This window comes from Bubalus bubalis, chromosome 14 (assembly GCF_019923935.1).
Source record: "Bubalus bubalis isolate 160015118507 breed Murrah chromosome 14, NDDB_SH_1, whole genome shotgun sequence".
Taxonomy (NCBI): domain Eukaryota; kingdom Metazoa; phylum Chordata; class Mammalia; order Artiodactyla; family Bovidae; genus Bubalus; species Bubalus bubalis.
The window spans coordinates 50,783,081-50,807,677 of NC_059170.1; the positions used below are offsets into that span (position 1 = coordinate 50,783,081).

A 24,597-nucleotide genomic window follows, 5' to 3' on the forward strand; every position below is an offset into this window, starting at 1 on the left:
TATTACTGTATTCTTGGAAAATCATCTTTCTTTAATGCTATTGCTTCACTCTTTTGTTTAAAAACATTTTAATAAAAATCAAGCTTTTAGTATTTTTTTATGGCCCTACATCGACTTTTATATTTCTCACTAAAACTTCAGCAGTGCTGATTTGCACCTTGACACTTGCATATATATACAATCTCACATTCTTATACAGTTAGTACTTGTGTTGAAAGATTCCTGAAGACCACTCCCAGCTCAGTGATTCTCTTGGAGGACTCAGAGGATTCCACATGTAGTCATACTTGTGACCATGGTTTATTACAGTGAAAGAATCTGAAGCAAAATCAACAAAATAAAAGCTGCCTGGGATGAAGTCTAGGGAAAACCATTTGTAAACTGCAGAGTCTTTTTCCGGTGGAGTCATGCAGTGTGCAGTTAACTCCCCCGGCAACAAGGATGACAATGCATGTGTGAGATGTCACCATCCAGGAAAGCACCTTAGAGACAGGCATCCAGGGTTTTCTTTTAGGGCTGGTTGTGTGGGCACCTCGTGCCTGGTAGGTACCCAAATTCTGGCCTCCCAGAAGGAAAGTCAATGTCTACCATAAACCATATTATTTGTTTACAAATTGTTACAGATAATATAGGAACATTGAGCTACCCTTGGTGATGGCCAGGGAGGCCTGGCGTGCTGCAATCTATGGGGTTGCAAAGAGTCGGACATGACTAAGCAACTGAACTGAACTGAATCAGTTAAGAGTGGGAACTCCTCTGAGATGCTCCAAGGATCTCCATCCTTGAACTCCAAGAACTCCAAGAACTCCATCCAAGAACTCCAGGATGCTAGCCAAGGATCAGCCTCATCACCAGGCCTTCCAAAGGAAGGATAGTAGTTCTTTTTCACTGTGGTTTTTTGTGTTTTTATTTTTGGATGTGCTGGGTCTCGAACTGAGGCATGTGGGCTTAGTTGCCCTGCAACATGTGTGATCTTAGTTCCCTGACCAGGGATTGAACTGATGTGGATTCTTAACTACTGGACCACCAAGGAAGTCCCTGGCCTGCTATGTTAATGCTCTTCCCCATAGTCTCCCATTTTCTCCTTTCAATGAAATGGTTATTCTCATAAAAACTTTCTGATTAACATTACAGAGTTCCATTTCACAAAATATTTTTTGAAGATTGAGGGGCAGAAGGAGAAGGGGACAACAGAGGATGAGATAGTTGGATGGCATCACTGACTTAGTGGACATGAGTTTGGGTGGACTCCAGGAGTTGGTGATGGACAGGGAGGCCTGGCGTGCTGTGGTTCATGGGGTTGCAAAGAGTCAGACATGACTGAGCAACTGAACTGAACTGTATGTGAGAACCAAAGATACTATACAGATGGGTGAAACATAGTCTAAAAGCAGGTGAATATTGGTACAAGTCAAACTGCAGTAGATTCCTGGGGAGGGATATGAATTAAGTACCATCCAAGCAGAGAAGAGGAAGAGCTGAATGCAAAGAAGTGGGGAAAGATTTTCTCCAAAGAGATGTTATTTCCGTTGAGCCTTGTAGGTGAGTGTGAAGGAGGTAGATGAGATAAAGTAGGCAAGGGTACACAAGGTAGAGAGAAAGTACATGCAAAGGTACAGAGGTGTGAAAATATATGGTGGTTTGTGACAAAAGTGGCTGGGCATCTATCAGTTTTCAAAAAGGTTGGTGAAAGAAGATGTTGAAGTTAGCAGAGGTAGAGTGAAATGTGAAGGATTCATTTTAAATTTGATTAATTTTTATTGGCGTATAGCTTTACAGTGCTATGCTATTAATAGTTTCTGTTGTGCAGGAGAGTGAATCAGCTGCATTTATATACATATCATATATATGTATGATATGTATTGCCAATAAGATCATCTATACCATTTTTCTAGATTCTACGTATATGTGTTCATATACAGCATTTGTTTTTCTCTTTCTGACTTCACTCTGTATGACAGTCTCTAGTCCATCTACATCTCTACAAATGACCCAAGCTCATTCTGTTTTATGGCTGAGTAATAATTTTATTGGATATATGTGCCACATCTTTATTCATTCCTCTGTTGATGGACATTTAAGTTGTTTTCATGTCCTGGCTGTTGTAAATAGCACTACAGTGAACATTGGGGTACATGTGTCTTTTTGAAGGATTATTTTTTAAAACTAAGAAATGTTTTATTTTTTTGCACAGAATATAGGAGCCAAATAACTTTTATTACAGTCATGATTTTAGAAATATAATACTGGTAGTAGCATAAAGCTTTTTTTTTTTTTTTTCCAAACTGCATGTAGACCTTCACTCAGTAGGTTGTGAAATTTGGTTTAACTGGTTGTTTATAGTTTTTTTTTAAGGAATAGGGATTTTATTATATAATATCCTGGAGTGTACAGGGTAAGGTGTTTCGTGAAACATTTGCTATAAATGTAAGTGTGGATAGGCACACATGTGTACTGGGATGCCGTTCAAGTGTGTTTCTCACATTGGATTGCAGCCAAAAAAGCCTGAAAACACTTTTTTCAAAAGATGAATTGCAAGCCTGGAGCCGAGTTAGGGAGCTATTTTAGTCTTATCTCCAGCAGTATGGTGAACTAGATAACTTGAGAATGTTTCTGCTACTTAGGCCTAGGAACACTGAACAAAAAATAGGTCATAACATGCATAACAGAATGATTAAGGACCTTAGTGAGATACTCAGGGGTTAGAATGAAGGGTAACTGAAAATTGAGCAGTAAGTGCGTGAGCTAAGATTAAGGGTTGAGGGGTTTGAGGGAGAAGGTGCTTGGTCCCCTGAACTTAGTGGCGTTGGTTTTAACAATAGGCTGTTAGTGCTAAGAGGTGAGAACCATCCAAAAGTCAGTGCAGGGCAGTAATTAGGAGTTGGAGCTCTCTTGCCATGGAGCCTGGGTTGAGGGGAAAAAATCTATGAGATGCACAACTGCGGTTCCATACCTGTAAGGGTTTGGAGTTCAGATTGATACTACCCATGTGGTCTTGACACCTGTGGTTTGGGAAATTGCCATAAGAATTGGATCCTAAGCCAGTTCTTGAGGTGCTTGGCAAAAGCACTGCAGAGTGGCACCTGTCAGCCCAGGCCATGCTTCTTTCTTATAGTTAGAAGCTATACTGGAAATAAAACTACCATGAGTGAGAACCAGCATATGCAACAGACTGAGGGATTAGATTCCCCCAGAACTGTAGCCAGCCTGTGTGTACTCAGTCATGGCTGACTCTCTGCGACTCCATGGACTGTAGCCCCCGCCATGCTCCTCTGTCCTTGGAATCTTCCATGCAGGGATACTGGAGTGGGGTGGCCATTTCCTACTCCAGGGATTGAACCCACATCTCTTGCATCTCTTCCATTGGCAGGTGGATTCTTTACCAGCTGTGCCACCTGGGAAGCCCAGAATGTAGCAAAGAGAGCTAATTGGTAGGCACTATAAAATTAGTCTCCTTGAAAATGATTAAAAGAAAAAGGGAGAATCTAAAAGACCCTAAGAGGGGAAAAAAAAAAATTTTAAAAGAATTTCTAGACATTAAAATTTCATTAAAATGAAAAAGTCATTCAGTGAGTTAAACTCTAGACTCAACAGATGAGAGAATTAGTGAACTAGAAGATGGCTTATGGCATATCACCTAGAATACAGCAGGTAAAGGAGGTGTAAAGCAGTAGGAGATATGAAACTGAGTCATGAGAACAAGAATGAAAAGGTACTACTGTTCCTAATGAATCCCAGGTGTAGAGATTAGAAATAATGTGGGAGAGACAGTATTCAAAAATATAATGAATTTTTCAGAATTGATGAAAGTCAGATTTAAGAAATACAGTATCTGAAGGCAAAAGTAAAGATAAATACATGACTAGGTGCTTCAGAATGAATCTGAAGAACACCAAAGACATCAGGAGGATCTGAAAGCAACCAAAGATAAAACACAGAAGTTAGATCACTGGATAAAACAGTATCCAGTGACCAAATGATGCAAGTCTGATATCGGGGGTGGAAGGGCCTGGGAGATGTGTCAGAGAATTAGAGGAGGCATCGTTTGGTAACTCAGTGAATGTTGAGTTAGAAGTTGTAGGAGGAGATTCAAGATGATGCCAGGATTTGTGTTCTGGCTGCTCAGGTAGATAACGTCATTTTGACTGGAAACACAGGAGGATGAAGCTTTGGGCTGTTTCCAAGGATTTGAGGAGTGGATCAGGGAATCATAACATTGTTTAGGACTTGTTGAGTGTGAAGTAGCTGTAGGACGTCTATGCACAGCTGTCTGCAGATAATCAGTCTAGAAAGGCTGATCATTAGGTATGTGGGTTCACAGTGAGGTCCAGCTGTATAGCACAGGGAGCTATAGTCAATATCCAGTGATAAACTACAATGGAAAAGAATATGAAAAAGAATAGCTGGGTCACATTGTGGTACAGCAGAGATTAACATAACTTTATAAACAACTATACTTCAATATGGAGAAGGCAGTGGCACCCCACTCCAGTACTCTTGCCTGGAAAATCCCATGGGCGGAGGGCCTGGTGGACTGCAGTCCATGGGGTCACTAAGAGTCGGACCTGACTGAGCGACTTCCCTTTCACTTTTCACTTTCATGCATTGGAGAAGGAAATGGCAACCCACTCCAGTGTTCTAGCCTGGATAATCCCAGGGACGGGGGAGCCTGGTGGGCTGCCGTCTGTGGGGTCGCACAGAGTCAGACATGACTGAAGCGACTTAGCAGCAGCAGCATACTTCAATAAAATAAAGAATATGTAGGTTATCTTTGTAAGTGGTCACTGAAACCATGAGATTGCCAAGGTTTGGGATACAAAGTGAGAAGAGATGATGGCATGTTTGAGAACCTGGAGAAATGAACCTCGTCCAGAAATAGCTGGAGAATGAGCAGTGAGTGTGTGGGACCTGGAAGGAAGAGGATAAATCTGAGAAGCTTACTGAGATTTGATCAGTTGGAGATCTTGAAAAGAAAATGCACTTAATTCTTTGAATTCGCTTAAAATGCACTTAAAAATGCAAGGAGTTAGGACCATACATATGACATGTTGCCAACCAGGGAACCCCATCAGAAGTGCAGTACTTGAGATGTTTATTTGGGGCTCATCACATAGGTACCCCCGACCTTTGAGAAAGTCTGCTCTGAGTGTTAGAAGTGATACCAGGCTTCAGTGTTTCAAGGGATGGATGGGAAGTGAGAAATTGGAGAACACTGAAGAAAGTTGGATAGCAGAGGAAGAAAAGAAAATAACTTACTGTGCGCCAGTCTACCACTTCAGAAATGTCTTTGCATTTCTCACTTGTTGTCTGTTTTAGTCTTTGAAGACAGAAACGTTATTGCTCTTCTCTCCTAATGCTATTATGAAGCATCCGTGCTTTTAAATGATGAAGCATTTTTTTTTTTCCTTTGGCGTTGTGGTTTTAATCTACATAGAGCTTCATTGGATTAGAATATAAACACTTGATCATGTCCCTTCTAACACAGAAGGCATCAGAGCTGGTGATGACAGACATCAGGTTGGGCCCCGAGGGCTGCCCTGGCCTGTTCTACCCTGTGTGTCATTTCCTGTGACCTCAGTCCTGCCTTAGTTTTTGTTTTTTAATTGAGGTATAGTTGATATAAGTTATAGTATACAGTGTAGTGATTCACAATTTTTAAAGGTTATGCTCCATTTATAGTTATAAAATATTGGCTATACCATAAAAAAAGAATGAAATAATACCATTTGCAGCAACATGGATGGACCTAGAGATGATCATACTAAGTGAAGTCAGTCAGAGAAAGATGAATACCACATGAAACCACTTGTACATGGAATCCAAAAAAAAACAAAAAAGATACAAATGAATTTATTTACAGAATGGAAGTAGACTCAGACATAAAAAATAAATTTGTAGTTACCAAAGGGGACAGGTGAGGATGTGGGATAAGTTAGCAATATGGGTTGAACAGACACTGCTGCTGCTAAGTCACTTCAGTCGTGTCCGACTCTGTGCAACCCCATAGACGGCAGCCCACCAGGCTCCCCGTCCCTGGGATTCTCCAGGCAAGAACACTGGAGTGCGTTGCCATTTCCTTCTTCAATGCATGAAAGTGAAAAGTGAAAGTGAAGTCACTCAGTCGTGTCCGATTCTTCACGACCCCATGGACTGCAGCCCACCAGGCTCCTCCGTCCATGGGATTTTTCCAGGCAAGAGTACTGGAGTGGGGTGCCACTGCCTTCTCCAGAACAGACACTACTATATTTGAAATAGATAAGCAACAAGGTTCTGTTGTATAGCATAGGGAACTATATTCAATATATTGTAATAACCTATAAGGGAAAAGAATATGGAAAAGTGTGTGTGTGTGTGTGTGTGTGTGTATATATATATATGTATGTATGTATGTATAACTGAATCACTTTGCTGTATACTTGAAACTTACTCAGCATTGTAAATTAACTATTTCAGTATAGAAAAAAAATTGGTTATATTCCCTGTATCATAGACTCTGGTAGGTTATTTTAAATAATTAAATAATTTAATTTAATTTAATTAAAATTAAATTTAATTAAATAATTAAATAATTAAAATAATTAAATAATTAAAATAATAGTTTGTACCTCTTAATCCCTGACTCCTGTCTTGCCCCTCCCAATCTCCCTCTCCCCACTAATTTGTTCCGTGTATCTGTAAGTCGGTTTCTTTCTTGTATTTATTAGTTGTATTTGATGAAGCAATTTTTGATGCCACTTACTAGCTTGCACCAAGATTTTCGTCTCAAGTGCCCATCCTCTTTGTAATTTAAAAAAAAAAAACCAAAACCCAAGCTTTATTATTTATTTTTGGCTGCACCGTGTCTTTGTTGCTGCCTGTGGGCTTTCTCTAGTTGTGGCCAGCAGGGACTCCTCTCCGGCTGTGTGTGTGCTTCTCATGGTGGTGGCTTCTCTTGTTGCAGAGCACGTGCTCTAGGGCATGTGGGTTTGGTAGTTGTGGCACAAGGGCTTAAGTTGCCCCAGGCATGTGGAATCTTCCCGGATCAGGGATTGAACCCACATCCCCTATGTTGGCAGGTGGAGTCTCAACCACTGGACCACCAGGGAAGTCCTTCTTTGTAGTTTTTAAGAAATTATTTCTTGTGTATTTATCTTCTTTCTTCCAACTTTTCCTCATTTATTCATTTGGAATAATGAAGACTAAAGAGGTTATTAATTTAGGGTTAGTTTGAAACCCTGAAAAGGCTGGTTGGCGTTGGAGATGCATCGTTCTTTACACTTTAACTCCTTTTGCTTCTGTAGGAAGAATATAAAACAGCAGCCTTGTGAAGTTGTTGTTGGAGCCCAGTGTGGCAATGCTGTGTTACGAGGAGCCCATGTCTATGTCCCTGGAATCGTATCAGCCTCAAAATGTGAGTATAATGTTCAGGTTTCTCTGTAAAACAGCCGCTAACATTTATGTGTATCATCAAATTGAAAATTCATTAAATCCTCACTCAGATACATTTCAAATTTGCTTTAACAAAGAACTTTGCCAAGTTGTGCATTTAGTATAGCCCGTTGAGGTGTGTATCTGAGAAGGAGTAACAAATCAGGCATCCGTATGTGGGTTTTCTGCCCATTTCTTTTATTCCCTTTGAGGACATCTGTGATGATGTTAGAGGATCATGATTCATGAAAAGAGTGGAAGATGTCAGTGAAATTTTGTTTTCCATTCTTTACTCAATTGTGCTGAAAGCTCAGGCTGCTGAACTGTCGTTTGCAGGGGAAACATTCCAAGTCTGGAATCTTAATATTGGGATGAAACTGAGTATTCTTAATTTACTCTTTTAAGGAATGTTAGATTTGGGGAAAATAATTGAAATAGAAGATACCTTTCCCTTTCTGCTCAGCTAAAGGCTTCCAACTGAGGTTGGATGTTTGCTGTTTTTTTTTCTTGACCCTCGCAAGGCATGTGGGATATTAGTTCCCAGATTGGGGGTTGAACAGGTGTCCCTTGTATTAGGAGTCTTAACCACTGGACAGCCAGGGAAGTCCCTGAGGTTGGATGTTTTGAAGACTATTCTGCATCTTTGTTTTCCTAGGGAAAAAAATAGATTTATTGTTGTCAAACATTGGAAAGTAAACAGTTGTATTTTCTGTCAGAAGTTATAGTGAGACCATGAGCCAGGTTAGACTGCTTCCTGTCCACTACTGATGCCCCTAGGCTTCTCCAGTCTTAAAGCTTGAAGACTTTTCACGGTTCTGCCAAAGAACAGTTATGTCAGTGTAATATGACTTTCTTCTTTTCTCTAGTTATGAAAGGTGGAGATGATGTTTCCGTATACTCTGACATTAAAGGCAAATGTAAGAAAGGAGCCAAAGAATTTGATGGAACAAAAATATTTCTTGGAAATGGGATTTCTGAACTAAGCCGCAAAGAGATCTTCAGTGGGCTGCCTGAACTGAAGTATGTCAGCAACTGTTGTTTTGGGGAAAATAAGCATCCTTTTTGTGGTTTAAAGAAAATGTAAAAATATGTATAATTGCATTATATGACTAATTTTTTTTGTTACAAGTTCAATTGGAAAATACTTGTTTAGCACATTCTGCCATTTTTTGGGTGGGGGGAAATATGCTTTTAGTTAAAAGCATAAATGCTCAGATTAAGGAGTCTCTTAAGTTGAAAAGTTTTGCATCTTTGATAACATTATTTATCTTGATAAAGGATGAGTTAGATGGCCTCTCCAGATCTTTTTTAACAGTCTGTGTGAGAAAAGCTTATAGTTTTAATATTAAAAAGAAAAAAAAATTTTAACTAAAAAATGTACCAGAAAGCCAGTACTGATGTGAATACTTGTGGTTAAAAATTAACGTTTGGATTTACTCACACCTCACTTTTATTATTTTTTTAATTTAAAAAATGTATTTACTTATTCCCACGCTGGGTCTTCGTTGTGGTGCCCAGGCTTCTCTTGTTGAGGAGCCCCGGCTCTCGGCGCAGGGGCTTCAGCAGTTGTAGCCTCGGGCTGCAGAGCACAGGCTCCGTAGATGTGGTGCCCGGGCTTAGTTGCTCTGCGGCATGTGGGATCTTCTCAGATCAGGGATCGAATCTGTGTCCCCAGCATTGGCAGGTGGTTTCTTATCCACTGGGCCACCAGGGAAATCCTGCTCACCTTAATTAAAACAAGTTAGTGTAAAATCATCTCTGGTTGCTACAAGTGAAAGTGAAAGTCACTCAGTCACGTCCAACTCTTTGCAACCCCATGGACTATACAGTCCATGGAATTCTCCAGGCCAGAATACTGGAGTGGGTAGCCTTTCCCTTCTCCAGGGGATCTTCCCAACCCAGGGATCGAACCCATGTCTCCCACATTACAGGGGGATTCTTTCCTAGCTGAGCCACCAGGGAAGCCCAAGAATACTGGAGTGGGTAGCCTATCCCTGCCAGCGGATCTTCCCGACCCAGAAATCGAACCAGGGTCTCCTGCATTGCAGGTGGATTCTTTACCAGCAGGCGCTAAGCAAATTAAATCTGTGTATAATCCAGTTTCTTATAATTTTTAAAATCGAAATACAGTTGATTTACAGTGTTGTGTTCATTTCTACTATACAGCAAAGTGACTCAGATATACATATGTACATATTCTTTTTTATATTCTTTTCCATTATGTTTATTACAGGATATTGAATGTAGTTCCCTATGCTATACAGAAGGACCTTGCTGTTTATCCATCCTGTATATAAAACTTATATCTCTTAATCCTAAACTCCCAATCCACCTCTTGCCCCAACTCCCTCTTGGAAACCACAAGTCTGTGAGTCGTTTCTGTTTTGTAGGTAGGTTCATTTGTGTCTTTATTATTGCTTAGTGTTTTCAGGCTGTTTCAGAAATTCTGTAGACAGCTCTGGTACTACAAAGTTGACAGCTAATGGAGACACACTGAAAGCTGTGAATTTATTCAGCTAAAAGAGAGCCACTTACCTGATTCCTAGGACAGTTTTTCATATTTCAGCAATTTGAATTTATAGTTGATGTTAATTCTTCTAAAGACATAGGCTATTCCCTCCATCTAGAGGTGGCAGTACTTTCCAGATGACCAAGAACAAATAAATTCTTCATCTTGGAAGTGCTTCTGAATATGAAGATTATGCATACATCTATGTGTTAATCTTTGGGTCTGTAATAGGGAGTTGATAGTTTGACTGCTTCCTTTAGTTTGTTATAGGCGGTACACATTTCATCTTCTTATTTGATGTGGTGGTTCCAGTAATTGGGTCCACAGACTTCTGAGTACTGTTCTCTTTGTTGATCGGAGTAGAATGTAGCCATCTTTCAAGAAACTGTTGATTTTTAGAAAAAATTCTTAATTTTTTTTGGAGTATAAGAATATTTACAATGTTGCATTAGTTATAAATGTACAGAAATGTGATTTAGTTCATATATCTATTTTTTGGATTATTTTCCCATATAGATTATTACAGAGTATTCAGTAGAGTTCCTTATACTCTATAGTAGGTCCTTGTGGATTATCTGTTTTATACATAGTTCAGTTCAGTCGCTCAGTTGTGTCCGACTCTTTGTGACCCCATGAACTGCAGCACGCCAGGCCTCCCTGTCCATCACCAACTCCCGGAGTCCACCCAAACCTGTGTCCATTGAGTCAGTGATGCCATCCAACCATCTCATCCTCTGTTGTCCCCTTCTCCTCCTGCCCCCAATCTTTCCCAGCATCAGGGTCTTTTCAAATGAGTCAGCACTTCAGGTGGCCAAAGTATTGGAGTTTCTGCTTCAACATCAGTCCTTCCAATGAATACCCAGGACTGATCTCCTTTAGGATGGACTGGTTGGATCCCCTTGCAGTCCAAGGGACTCTCAAGAGTCGTCTTCAACACCACAGTTCAAAAGCATCAATACTTTGGCACTCAGCTTTCTTTATAGTCCAACTCTCATATCCATACATGACTACTGGAAAAACCATAGCCTTGACTAGACAGACATCTGTTGACAAAGTAATGTCTCTGCTTTTTAATATGCTGTTTAGGTTGGTCATAACTTTCCTTCCAAGGAGTAAGTGACTTTTAATTTCATGGCTGCAGTCACCATCTGCAGTGATTTTGGAGCCCAGAAAAATAAAGTCAGCCACTGTTTCCCCATCTATTTGCCATGAAGTGATGGGACCACATGCCATGATCTTAGTTTTCTGAATGTTGAGTTTCATGCCAACTTTTTCACTCTCTTTCACTTTCATCAAGAGGCTCTTTAGTTGTTTTTCACTCTCTGCCATAAAGGTGGTGTCATCTGCATATCTGAGGTTATTGCTATTTGTCCCCGCAGTCTTGATTCCAGCTTGTTAATTCCAGCCTCCAATCTGTCCCTCCCTGTTGTTCTTCTCCCTGGTAACCATATTTGATCTCTAAGTCTGTAAGTCTGTTTCTGTTTTGTAAAAATGTTCATTTGTATCATTTTTTTTTTTTTTAGATTCTGCATATAAGTGATAACATATGATATTTGTCTTTTGTCTGACTTACTTAGTATGATAATCTCTAGGTTCATTCATGTTCTTGCAAGTAGCATTATTTCATTCCTTTTTATGACTAATATTCCATTACACACACACACACACACACACACACACACACCCCCCCCACATCTTTATCCATTTCTCTGTCGATGGACATTTAGGTGCTTCCATGTCTTGACTGTTGTGAACTGTGCTGCAATAGATATGGGGATGCATGTATCTTTTCAAAATATGATTTTCTTCAGATATTATGCCCAGGAATGGGATTTTTGGATCACATGGTGGCTCTATTTTTAGTTTGTTTTTTTAAGAATTTTTATTTTGTATTGGGGTATAGCTGATTAACAATGTTGTGATGGTTTCAGGTGAACAACAGAGGGACTCAGCCATGGATATACATGTATCCATTCTCCCCCAGACCCTGCCTCCCATTCAGGCTGCCACTTAACACTGAGCAGAGTTCTGTGTGATACTCAATAGGTCCTTGTGGTTATCCTTTTTAAATGTGTACATGACCACCAATCTCCCTAACTATCCCTCCCCGCCCAGCAACCATAAGTTCATTTTTTAAGTCTGTGAGTCTCTTTCTGTTTTGTATCTTTTTTTTTTTAGATTCTACATAAAAGACATGCATATGGTAATTCTTCTTCTCTGTCCGACTTCACTCAGTATGACACGCTCTAGGTCTATCCATGTTGCTTCAAATGGCATTATTTCATTCTTTTTAATGGCTGAGTAATATTCCATTGTATATATGTAACACATTTTCTTTATCAGTTCTTCTGTTGATGGACATTTAGGTTGCTTCCATGTCTTGGTTATTGTAAACAGTGCTGCAGTGAACATTATTGAGCATGTATCTTTTTGAAATATGATTTTCTTTGGATATATGCTCAGGAATGGGATCGCTTTATGCGGTGGCTCTATTTTTAGTTTTTTAAGGAACCTCCATACTGTTCTCCAAATTGCACCAACTTACATTCCCACCAACAGTGTAGGTAGGAGGGTTCCCTTTTTTCCTCACCCTCTACAGCATTTATTGTTTGTAGACTTTTTGATAATGACCATTCTGACCTGTGTGAGGTGATAACTCATTGTAGTTTTGATTTGCAGTTCTGAAATAATTAGTGATGTTGAACGTATTCTTATGAGCTACTTGGCCATCCGCATGTCATTGGAGAAATGTCTGTTTAGATCTTTCCATTTTTTGATTGGGTTGTTTGATTTTTTGATATAGAACTACATGAGCTGTTTGTATACTTTGGAGATTAGTTGCATCTTTTTCTCCCATTTTGTTGGTTGTTTTTTTGTTTTGTTTATGGTTTCCTATGCTGTGCAAAAACTTTTGGATTTATTTAGGTCCAATTTGTTTATTTTTGTTTTATTTTCTTTACTCTAGATGGTGGATTCAAAAAACTGTTGCTGTGATTTATGTAAAAGAGTATTCTGCCTATGTTTTTCTCTATAGAGTTTTGTAGTATCCAGCCTTACCTTTAGGTCTTTAATCTGTTTTGAGTTTATTTTTGTATATGGTGTTAAATATATTCTAATTTCATTCTTTTACATGCTGCTGTCCAGTTTTCTCAGAACCACTTATTGAAAAGACTGTCTTTTCCCCATTATATATAGTCTTGCCTCCTTTGTCATAGATTAATTGACCATAGGTGTTTGGATTCATTTCTGGACTTTATGCCCTGTTCCATTGATCTGTAAGTCTGCCTTTGTGCCAGTACGAGACTGTTTGGATGACTGTAGCTTTGTAGTATAGCTTGAAGCCAGGGTGTCTGATTCCTCTGGTTCTGTTTTTCTTTCTCAAGATTGCTTTGGCTCTTCAGGGTCTTTTGTGTTTTCTGCACAGATTTTAAAAATATATATATTTATTTACTTACATATTTATTTGGCTCACCAGGTCTTAGTTATGGCATTCAGGTTCTAGTTCCCTGACAAGGGATTGAACCTAGGCTCCCTGCATTGGGAGCATGGAGTCTTAGCCACTGGACCATCAGGGAAGTCCCTGCATACAAATTTAAAAAATTTATTGTTCTAGTTCTTTGAAAAGGAATTGCATTGAACCTGTAGATTGCCTTTGGTAGTTATTTGGAAAATATGTTGAAAATATTTCGAACCCAAGAACGTGGTATATCTTTCCATCTGTTAGTGTCATCTTCGATTTCTTTCATCAGTGTCTTACAGGTTTCAGAGTACAGGTCTTTTGCCTCCTTCAGTTCAGTTCAGTTCTGTCGCTCAGTTGTGTCCGACTCTTTGCGACCATCGCAGCACGCCAGGCCTCCCTGTCCATCACCAACTCCCGGAGTTCACTCAGACTCACGTCCATCGAGTCAGAGATGCCATCCAGCCATCTCATCCTCTGTCGTCCCCTTCTCCTCCTGCCCCCAATAGTTTATTCCTAGGTATTTTATTCTTTTTGATGCAGTGGTAAATGGGATCATTTCCTTCTCTTTATGATCTTTTGTTTTTGGTGCATAGGAATGTAAGAGATTTCTGTATATTTATTTGGTACCCTGTAACCTTACTGAATTCATTGATAAGCTCTAATAGTTTTTGGTAGCATCTTTAGGATTTTCTGTGTATAGTATTATGTCATCTGCAGTAATAGTTTTCTTTTCCAATCTGGATTCCTTTTATTTCTTTTTGTTCTCTGATTGCCATGGCTAGGACTTCGAAAACTGTGTTGAGTAAAAGTGATGAGTGGGACATCCTTGTCTTGTTCCTAATCTTAGAGGAAATGCTTTCAGCTTTTCATCATTGAGAACGATGTTAGCTGGAGGTTTGTCACGTGTGGCCTTTGTTATGTTGAAGTATGTTCCCTCTGTGCCTACTTTCTGAAGAGTTTTCATCACAAATGGGTGTTGAATTTTGTCAAAACCTTTTCTGCATCTACAGAGACAATCATGGTTTTTATTGAGTTTGTTAATGTGTGTGTCACACTTATTTACAAAAAAAAATCCTTGCATTCCTGGGATAAATCCCATTTGATCATGGTGTACGATCCTTTTAATGTATTGTTGCATTTGGTTTGCTAGTATTTTGTTCAGGATTTGTGTATCTATGTTTATCAGTGATATTGGCCTGTAATTTTCCTTTTTTGTGTGGAATCTTTGGTTTTGGTATCAGGGTGACAGTGGCCTCAGAGAAGTTTGGGAGGGTGCCTTCCTCTGTAATTTTTGGAAATACTTTCATAAGGATAGGTGTTAACTCTTTTCTAAACATTTGATAAAATTCACCTATGTAACCTTTTAGTCCTGGACTTTGTTTTTTGGAAGTTTTTCTTTTTTTAATTTTTGCCTGTGCTGGGTCTTCACCGCTGTGTGTGGGTTTTCTCTTGTTGCAAAGAATGGGGCCACTCTCTAGTTGCAGTGCACGGGTTTCTTGTTGCAGTGGCGTCTCTTGTCGTGGAACACAGGCTCTAGGCACTCTGGCTTCAGTAGTTTTGGCTTGCTGGCCTTAGGGTGTGTGGGCTTCAGTAGTTGTGGCGCAGGGGCTCATTAGTTGTGGCTTGCAGGCCCTAGAGCATGCAGGCTTTAGTTGCTATGGCTTGTAGGCTCTAGGGCATGGACTCAGTATTTGTGGCAGATGGGCTTAGTTGCTCCGTGGCATGTGAAATCTTCCCAGATCAGGGATTGAACCTCTGCATTGGCGGACGGATTCTCATCCATTGTGCCAGTAGGGAAGTCCCGTTGGGAGTGTTTTAATCACAGTTTCAGTTTCGTTACTTGTGACTGGTCCTTTCTCATATTTTCTATTTCTTCCTGGTTCAGTTTTGGGAGAGTGTTCATTTCTAAGAATTTGTTCATTTCTTCCAGGTTGTTCATTTTATTGGCATATAGCTGTTTGTAGTAGTCTCTTGTGATACTTTGTATTTCTGTGGTCTCCATTGCAACTTCCGCTTTTTCATTTCTAATTTTATTGATCTGAGCTTTTTTCCTCTGTTTCTTGATAAATCTGGCTAAAGGGTTTTCGATTTTGTTCATCTTTTCAAACATACGTTTATCTTTTCGTTTCATTGATCTTTTCTGTTGTTCATTTCCATTTCATGTATTTCTGCTCTGATCTTTATGATTTTCTCTTTGATTTCTTCAGTGATCCACTGGTGGTTTAGTAGCGTATTGTTTAGCTGCTGTGTGTGTCTGTGTTTTTTTCCTTGTAATTTATTTCTAATCTCATAGTATTGTGGTTGGAAAAGATGCTTGATATGATTTGAATTTTCTTACATTTTCCCAGGCTTGATTTGTGGCCCGAGATGTGATCTATCTTGGAGAATATTCATGTGCACTTAAAAAGAAGGTGTATTCTGCTAGTTTCAGATAGAATCTGCTATGAACGTAAATAAGTCCATCTGGTCTAATGTGTCAATTAAGCCTATTTTTTCTTATTTTCTGTGTGGATGACCTATCTATTGATGAAATCTGTGTTAGAGTCTCCCAGTATTGTTGTGTTATTGTCAGTTTCTTCTTTAATGGCTGTTAGCATTTGCCTTAAATTTTGAGGTGCTCCTATGTTGGATGCGTGTATATTTACAGTTGTTACATCTTCTTGGATTGATCCCTTGATTATTATGTAATGTCCTTGTTACTTGTAATAATTTTTATTTTAAAGTCTATTTTGTCTGACATTAGTGTTGCTACTCCAGCTTTTTTTTTGATTTCCATTTTTGTGGAATACTTTTTTTTTTCCATCCCCTTACTTTCAGTCTATATGAGTCCCTAAATCTGAAGTGGTTCTCTTATAGGCTGCATATATATGAATTTTGTTCTTGTATCCATTCACCCAGTCTCTGTCTTTTGGTTGGAACATTTAATCCAGTTACATTTAAGATAATGATTGATATGTATATATTTTTATTTCCATTCTGCTAATTGTTTTGGATTTGTTTTTGTAGGTCTTTTTCTTTCCCTTCCTCTTTTGTTCTCTTCTGTTGTGATTTGATGACCAAGTCTTTAGTGTATGTTTTGATTGCTTTTTCTTTTGTGTGTGTGTATATGCAATAGAAAATTTTTGGTTTGTGTTTCCCATGAGGTTTTGATACAGCAGTTTATATGTATTTACAAGATTGTTTTAAGTTGCTGATCTCCTAATTTCCAGTGGATTGTCAATATCCTGCATTTTACTCTTCTCACAGTTGCTGGTTTTGACATCATATTTGTGTATGGATTATTTCCTACCTTTACTGGTGAGCTTTCCCATTCACAATTTTCTTGTTTCTAGGGTGGCCTTGTCTTTTCCCTCCAGAGAAGTTCCTTTGACATTTGTTGTAAAGCTGGTTTGGGGGTGCTGAATTCTCTTAGCTTTTGCTTGTCTGTGAAGCTTTTGATTTCTCTGTTGAATCTGAATGAGAGCCTTGCTGAGTAGAGTATTCTTGTAGTAAGATTTTCCTTTCATTGCTTTAAATGTATCGTGCAGAAGCCCTCTGGCCTGCAGAGTTTCTGCTGAATAATCTGACAATCTTATGGGAAAACCCTTATCTTTTATTTGTTGCTTTTCCCTTGTTGATTTTAGTGTTTTCTTTGTTTTTAATTTTTGTCAGTTTGATTAATACACATCTTGGCTTTTCCTCCTTGGATTTATCCAGTGTGGTATTCTGCACTTCCTGGACTTAGGTGACTGTTTCCTTTCCCATGTTAGGGAATTTTCAGTTTTTATCTCTTAAAATATTTTCTCAGGCCCTTTCTCTCTTTTCTTTCTGAGATCCCTGTAATGTGAATGTTGGTGCTTTTTGATGTTGTCCCAGAGGTCTCGAGACTGCCCACATTTCTTTTCATTCTTTTTTCTATATTCTGTTCCACAGCAGTGCTTTCCAGCATTCTGTCTTCCAGTTCATTTATCTGTTATTTGTTCTCATTTATTCTGCTATTGATTCCTTCTAGTGCATTTTTCATTTCAGTTATTATATTTCCAATGCTGTTTGTTGTTTAAATCTTCCAGGTGTTTATTAAACATTTCTTGTATCTTTTTGCTCTGTGCCTCCATGCTTTTTTGAGATCTTGGATCATCTTTACTGTCATTTCTGTGAATTCTTTTTCTGTCTCCTCTTCACTTAGCTGTTTTCCTGGTGTTTTATCTCATTGCTTCGTCTGGAACGTATTTGTCTGCTGTCTCATTTTATCTAACTTTCTGTTTTCTGTTACACAGACTGCAGGATTATAGTTCCTCTTTCTTCTGGTGTCTGCCCCTAGGTGGGTATGGCTCGTCTAAGGGGCTTGTGCAGACTTCCTGGTGGGAGGGACTGGTGCCTGCCCACTGCTGGGTGGAACTGGGTCTTGTCCCTCTGGTGGGCAGGGCTTTTCAAGGGGTATGTGTTCAGGAAGACTTTGAAGTGTGGTGATGAGTGGGACTGTGTTTTTGCCCTGTTGGTTGGTTGGCCTGAGCTTCCCAACACTAGATCCTAAGGGATGTATTGGGCGGGACTGGGCCTTGGTGTCAATGAATACTCCCCAGCACCCCTGCCACCAGTGTCCTTGTCCCCACAGTGAGCTACAGGTGCCCCTCGCCTCCCCAGGAGACCCTCCAAGACCAGCAGGTAGGTCTGGCCCAGGCTCCTATGAGGTCACTCCTTTTCCAACTGGGTCCCAGGGCACATGAGACCTGTGTGCCCTCTGAGAATGGCATTTGTTTCCCCCAGTCCTGTGACAGTCCTGTGATCAAGCCCTGCTGGCCTTCAAAGCCAAATGCTCTGGGGTCTCATCCCCCTGATGCCAGACCCCCTGCCTGAGGAGCCTGACATGGGCTTGGAACTCACTCCTGGGAGAACCTCTGTGATCCTGTTATTTTCCAGTTTCTGGGTCATCCATCCATGTGGTCATCCATCCATCCGGGTACAGGGTTTGATTACATTATGAGTGCATCCCTTCTGCAATCTTGTTGTGGCCTCTTCTTTGTCTTTGGAAGTTGAACATCTTTATTGGTGGGTTCTGGTTCTGGTTTGTTGATGGTTGTTCAGTATTCAGTTGTGATTTTGGTGTTTTCGTGAGAGGAGGTGAGCTCAGGTCCTTCTGTTCCACCATCTTGTCAGGAAATCAAGAAGCTGTTGATTTTTAAACTCAGCTTTCTGTTAGGATTTCTTTGTCTGCCTATGTGAAAAACATGCTTCTACAACAAAGAAATGCTGCATTTATATACTGCTTATATTCTTTTTAAACTTTAGAACCAACTTCACTAATAGTATATTTGAACATTCAGTTAGTGAATTTGTGTCCATTGGTTTCTCGAATGCAAGTTGTATCGAATCATCCATAGGCTCAGATTGATTAATATACCAACTGATTGTTTATTCTATGAGATCTTATATTTTGCATTATTATATGGAGGTACATTGTACAGAAATAGTTTAAAGGGAAAGAGTAAACTCATACATGAGCAATAACTGGCTAAAATTATTCTTTCTCATGTTATTTTCAATTAAATACTATACAGATGGATACTTTTTTGCTGGTAGGTGTGGTCAGGAGGAGATAGTCAAAGGGGAACCAGATCCTGAAGTACAGGTGGGACCTGAGTTAGGATGGCAAGTATATGTTAGTTTCAGTATCTTCCAGAGGACTGGAGTCCTACAGGTCAGAGTCATTTGAATTACAGAGGAGTGATCATTCAGAGCATGCAGTACGGGTCTAGACTCTGGGGGTTGGGGCAAGGTGTTGATCAAGGTAAGTGCCCAGTTGTCTCAAGGAAGAACTGACTTTTGAATATGAGGCAGTGATGTTTCAAGTCTTTGTATTTTCTGCTAAGGGGAAGGAACCATTTAATTTAAAAGTGGTTTGATTTAATCCTGATTGGAGCAAGGACGAGACTTTTAACTCTGAGTGAAGGTGCAGATTTGGAGAAACCAAGTGTTAAACAGATGAGTGAGGGTAAAGGCACGGGGTGAAGAAGAAAAGGAGTTAACCTTTGTTGTCAGACCCACCGCAGTGACAGTCATGAATATCTACTGAAATTATGTCACTCTTACAGGGCAGCATAAACTTACTCTGCTGTGGCATAAGAAGAAATACATAGGGAATTACCTGGCAGTCCAGTGGTTTGGATTCCATGCTTCTTCCATTGCAGAGGCCTGGGTTTGCTCCCTGGTACGGGAACTAAGATCCTGGGAACTAAGTGCCACTCAGTTCAGTTCAGTTCAATTGTTCAGTCGTGTCCGACTCTTTGAGACCCCATGAACCGCAGCATGCCAGGCCTCCCTGTCCAGCACCAACTCCCAGAGTCCACCCAAACCCATTCCATCGAGTCCACGATGCCATCCAACCATCTCATCCTCTGTCGTCCCCTTCTCCTCCTGCCCCCAATCTTTCCCAGCATCAGGGTCTTTTCCAATGAGTCAGCTCTTCGCATCAGGTGGCCAAAGTATTGGAGTATCAGCTTCAACATCAGTCCCTCCAATGAACACCCAGGACTGATCTCCTTTAGGATGGACGGGTTGGATCTCCTTGCAGTCCAAGAGACTCTCAAGAGTCTTCTCCAACACCACAATTCGAAAGCAACAATTCTGCTCTCAGCTTTCTTTATAGTCCAACTCTCACATCCATACATGACCACTGGAAAAACCATAGCCTTGACTAGATGGACCTTTGCTGTCAAAGTAATGTCTCTGCTTTTGAATATGCTGTCTAGGTTGGTCATAACTTTCCTTCCAAGGAGTAAGCGTCTTTAGTTTCATGGCTGCAGTCACCATCTGCAGTGATTTTGGAGCCCAGAAAAATAAAGTCTGACACTGTTTCCACTGTTTCCCCATCTATTTCCCATGAAGTGATGCGACCAGATGCCATGATCTTAGTTTTCTGAATGTTAAGCTTTAAGCCAACTTTTTCACTCTCCTCTTTCACTTTCATCAAGAGGCTCTTTAGTTCTTCTTCACTTTCTGTCATAAGGGTATGCACTTTCTGCATATCTGAGGTTATTGATATTTCCCCTGGCAATCTTGATTCCAGCTTGTGTTTCCTCCAGCCCAGCGTTTCTCATGATGTACTCTGCATATAAGTTAAATAAGCAGGGTGACAATATACAGCCTTGATGTACTCCTTTTTCTATTTGGAACCAGTCTGTTGTTCATGTCCAGTTCTAACTGTTGCTTCCTCACCTGTATATAGGTTTCTCAAGAGGCAGGTCAGGTAGTCCCATCTCTTGCCATCTCTTTCAGAATTTCCAGTTTTTTGTGATCCACACAGTCAAAGGCTTTGGCATAGTCAATAAAGCAGAAATAGATGTTTTTCTGGAACTCTTTTGCTTTTTCAGTGATCCAGTGGATGTTGGCAATTTGATCTCTGGTTCCTCTGCCTTTTCTAAAACCAGCTTGAACATCTGGAAGTTCCCAGTTAATGTATTGCTGAAGCCTGGCTTGGAGAATTTTGAGCATTACTTTACTAGCATGTGAGATAGGTGCAATTGTGCGGTAGTTTGAGCATTCTTTGGCATTGCCTTTCTTTGGGATTGGAATGAAAACTGACCTTTCCAGTCCTGTGGCCACTGCTGAGTTTTCCAAATTTGCTGACATATTGAGTGCAGCACTTTGACAGCATCATCTTTTAGGGTCTGAAATAGCTCAACTGGATTCCATCACCTCCACTAGTTTTGTTTGTAGTGATGCTTCCTAAGGCCCACCTGACTTCGCATTCCAGGATGTCCGGCTCTAGGTGAGTGTGAGTGATCACACCTTCGTGATAATCTGGGTCGTGAAGATCTTTTTTGTACAGTTCTTTTGTGTATTCTTGCCACCTCTTCTTAATATCTTCTGCTTCTGTTAGGTCCATACCATTTCTGTCCTTTATCGAGCCCATCTTTGTATGAAATGTTACCTTGATATCTCTAATTTTCCTGAAGAGATCTCTAGTCTTTCTCATTCTGTTGTTTTCCTCTATTTCTTTGCATTGATTGCTGAGGAAGGCTTTCTTATCTCTCCTTGCTATTCTTTGGAACTCTGCATTCAAATGGGTATATCTTTCCTTTTCTTCTTTGCTTTTCACTTCCCTTCTTTTCACAGCTATTTGTAAGGCCTCCTCAGACAGCCATTTTGCTTTTTTGCATTTCTTTTTCTTGGGGATGGTCTCAATCCCTGTCTCCTGTACAATATCACGAACCTCATTCCATAGTTCATCAGGCACTCTGTCTTTCTGATTTAGTCCCTTAAATCTATTTCTCACTTCCACTGTATAGTCATAAGGGATTTGATTTAGTTCATACCTGAATGGTCTAGTGGTTTCCCCTACTTTGGTTTCCCCCAAATCTAAGTCTGAATTTGGCAATAAGGAGTTTATGATCTGAGCCACAGTCTGTTCCCGATCTTGTTTTTGCTGACCGTATAGAGCTTCTCCATCTTTGGCTGCAAAGGATATAATCAGTCTGATTTCGGTGTCGACCATCTGGTGATATCCATGTGTAGAGTCTTCTCTTGTGTTGTTGGAAGAGGGTGTTTGCTATGACCAGTGCGTTCTCTTGGCAGAACTCTATTAGCCTTTGCTCTGCTTCATTCTGTACTCCAAGGCCAAATTTGCCAGTTACTCCAGGTGTTTCCTGACTTCCTACTTTTGCATTCCAGTCCCCTATAATGAAAAGGGCATCTTTTTTGGGTGTTAGCTCTAGAAGGTCTTGTAGGTCTTCATAGAACCGTTAAACTTCAGCTTCTTCAGTGTTACTGATCAGGGCATAGACTTGGGTTACTGTGATATTGAATGGTTTGCCTTGGAAACGAACAGAGGTCATTCTGTCGTTTTTGAGATTGCATTCAAGTACTTCATTTCGGACTCTTTTTTTGACTATGATGGCCACTCCATTTCTACTGGGGGATTCCTGCCCGCAGTAGTAGATATAATGGTCATCTGAGTTAAATTCACCCATTCCAGTCCATCTTAGTTTGCTGATTCCTAGAATGTTGACATTCACTCTTGCCATCTCCTGTTTGACCACTTCCAATTTGCCTTGATTTGTGGACCTAACATTCCAGGTTCCTATGCAATATTGCTCTTTACAGCCTCGAATCTTGCTTTTATCACCAGTCCCACCCACAACTGGGTGTTGTTTTTGCTTTGGCTCCATCCCTCCATTCTTTCTGTAGTTATTTCTCTGCTGATCTCCAGTAGCATATTGGGCACCTACTGACCTGGGGAGTTCATCTTTTAATGTCCTATCTTTTTGCCTTTTCATACCGTTCATGGGGTTCTCGAGGCAAGAATACTGAAGAGGTTTGCCATTCCCTTCTCCTGTAGACCACATTCTGTCAGACCTCTCCACCATGAGCCGTCTGTCTTGGGTGGCCCCACATGGCATGGCTCAGTTTCATTGAGTTAGAGAAAGAAGGCTGTGGTCTGTGTGATCAGATTGGATAGTTGTTCACGTGCCACTGGAAGTTGCCAAAAAAAAAAGTAGTATATAAAAAATTTGATCTTTGTCCCAGGTTCCTGACCACTTGCTCCTAAAACCTGTGGAATCTTAGGAGTGATAAGAGTGTTTTTGTATCCCCTCCAGACAGCTGTATCCCCTTAAAGAATGGGGGCTGTTTGCCAAAGCAGCTAAGTGTGTGATTAGAAGGTTGGCACTTACAAGTGCCTTTGCTGTATCTCTGGGGAAGAAAAAGGGACTGAAGATTGAACTAAGCACCAGTGACCAGTGATTTAATTGGTCTAGTGTATGTAATGAAACTGGGCTTCCCGAGTCGCTCAGTGGTAAAGAATCGCCTGCCAGTGCAGGAGACATGGGTTTGATCCCTGGGTTGGGAAGATCCGCTGGAGAGGGAAAGGGCAACTCACTCCAGTTTTCTTGTCTGGGAAATCCCATGGACAGAGAAGCCTGGTGGGCTGCAGTTGATGGAGCTGCAAAAGAGTTGGGCCAATTGAGCAGCTACACAACAACAACAGTGTGATGAAGTCTCCCTAAAAACCAGTGAAGGACAGGGCTTGGACACTTTCCAGGTTGGTGAACACATCCAGGTGCTGAGAGGGCGGTGCCTCCGTGCCCCCTCCCGTAACTTGCCCCGCATCCCTTTTAAGTTTGGTTGTATCCTTCATAATCAACTGGTAATCATAAATACACTATTCTCCGGAGTTCTGTGAGTCCTTCTGGTGAACTGTTGACGCCGAGGCGAGAGTCTGGTGACCTCCCCGTTCACAGCCAGGTGGCAGCCTGGGCAGTGCACTTGGCACCCGGCTTGGGTCCAGTCTTGTTGGACTGAACCTGTGGATTCTGACGATGACCCCGGGCCGTGTGTCAGAAGGCAACTGAATTGTAGGTTATCCACCTGGTGTCTAGAGAGATTGAGAGTTGCTGGGTGTGAGAAAGAACCCCACACATTTGTTGTCAGAAGTGTTGTGAGTAGAATTAGCCCACCTGCCTACAGCAAGTAGGGTCCACACCATCTGTGTAGGTGCTTCTCTGCCCAGACCAGTTCATAAGCTCTGAGCTCGTCTCCCTGCTGTGTCTATAGGTTCTGGTCTTGTTCGCCCACCCTGGACTCTCTTCTCTGCTTGTACCCTTGAACTCATTCAAATCCTGATTCTTTTTTAATTTTTTATTTATTTTTGGCTGTGTTGGCTCTTTGTTTTTGCTGGATGGGCTTTTCTCTAGTTGCAGCGAGCATGGGCTGCTCTCTAGTTGCAATATGCAGGCTTCTCATTGCAGTGTCTTCTCTTGCTGTGGAGCACGGGTTCTAGGGCATGAGGGCTTCAGTAGTTGTGGCATGTGGGCTCAGGAGTTGCAGCTCCCGGGCTCTAGAGCACAAGCTCAGGGATCTTTCCTGATCAGGGATTGAACCTGGGTCCCCTGCATTGGCAGGCAGTTTCTTTACCACTGAGCCACTGGAGATCCCCATGTCCTGATTCTTGTCTTTGCTTTTATGATCAGACCGTGCTTCCTTCTGTGGCCTCTAATCCTTGGAACAGCGTGTCGTTTCCCCTTGTTCTCTCTCCCTCTGGTGTGGCCTGTGGACCTGGCCATGCTTGGCTTTTCTCAAACAGTGTACTCATGTGCTCTGGAGAGACTCTGAGAGCCTTTCTGACTGCGATACCTGTTTTGGTGGATCACTTTCCCCTGTGCTGTCCTGGTTCCTGGCCATTCCTTCTGTGGTCAGTTCCACCGCCACTCACAGTAGGGACAGAGGGGGTAAAGGTCAGCCCATG

At 40.9% G+C, this 24,597-nt stretch overlaps 1 protein-coding gene across 5 annotated transcripts in view; it reads left to right on the forward strand.

Annotated features, from left to right (window-relative positions):
* NSUN6 (NOP2/Sun RNA methyltransferase 6) overlaps positions 1-24,597 on the forward strand; it is an 82,181-nt gene that overhangs the window by 18,988 nt on the left and 38,596 nt on the right. For all 5 annotated transcript variants that reach the window (XM_025264325.3, XM_025264328.3, XM_025264324.3 and 2 more), the window contains 2 exons: positions 7,281-7,390; positions 8,274-8,427. In XM_025264325.3, the coding sequence (XP_025120110.3) occupies positions 7,281-7,390; positions 8,274-8,427 (264 nt within the window). The remainder of the gene's footprint in view (positions 1-7,280; positions 7,391-8,273; positions 8,428-24,597) is intronic.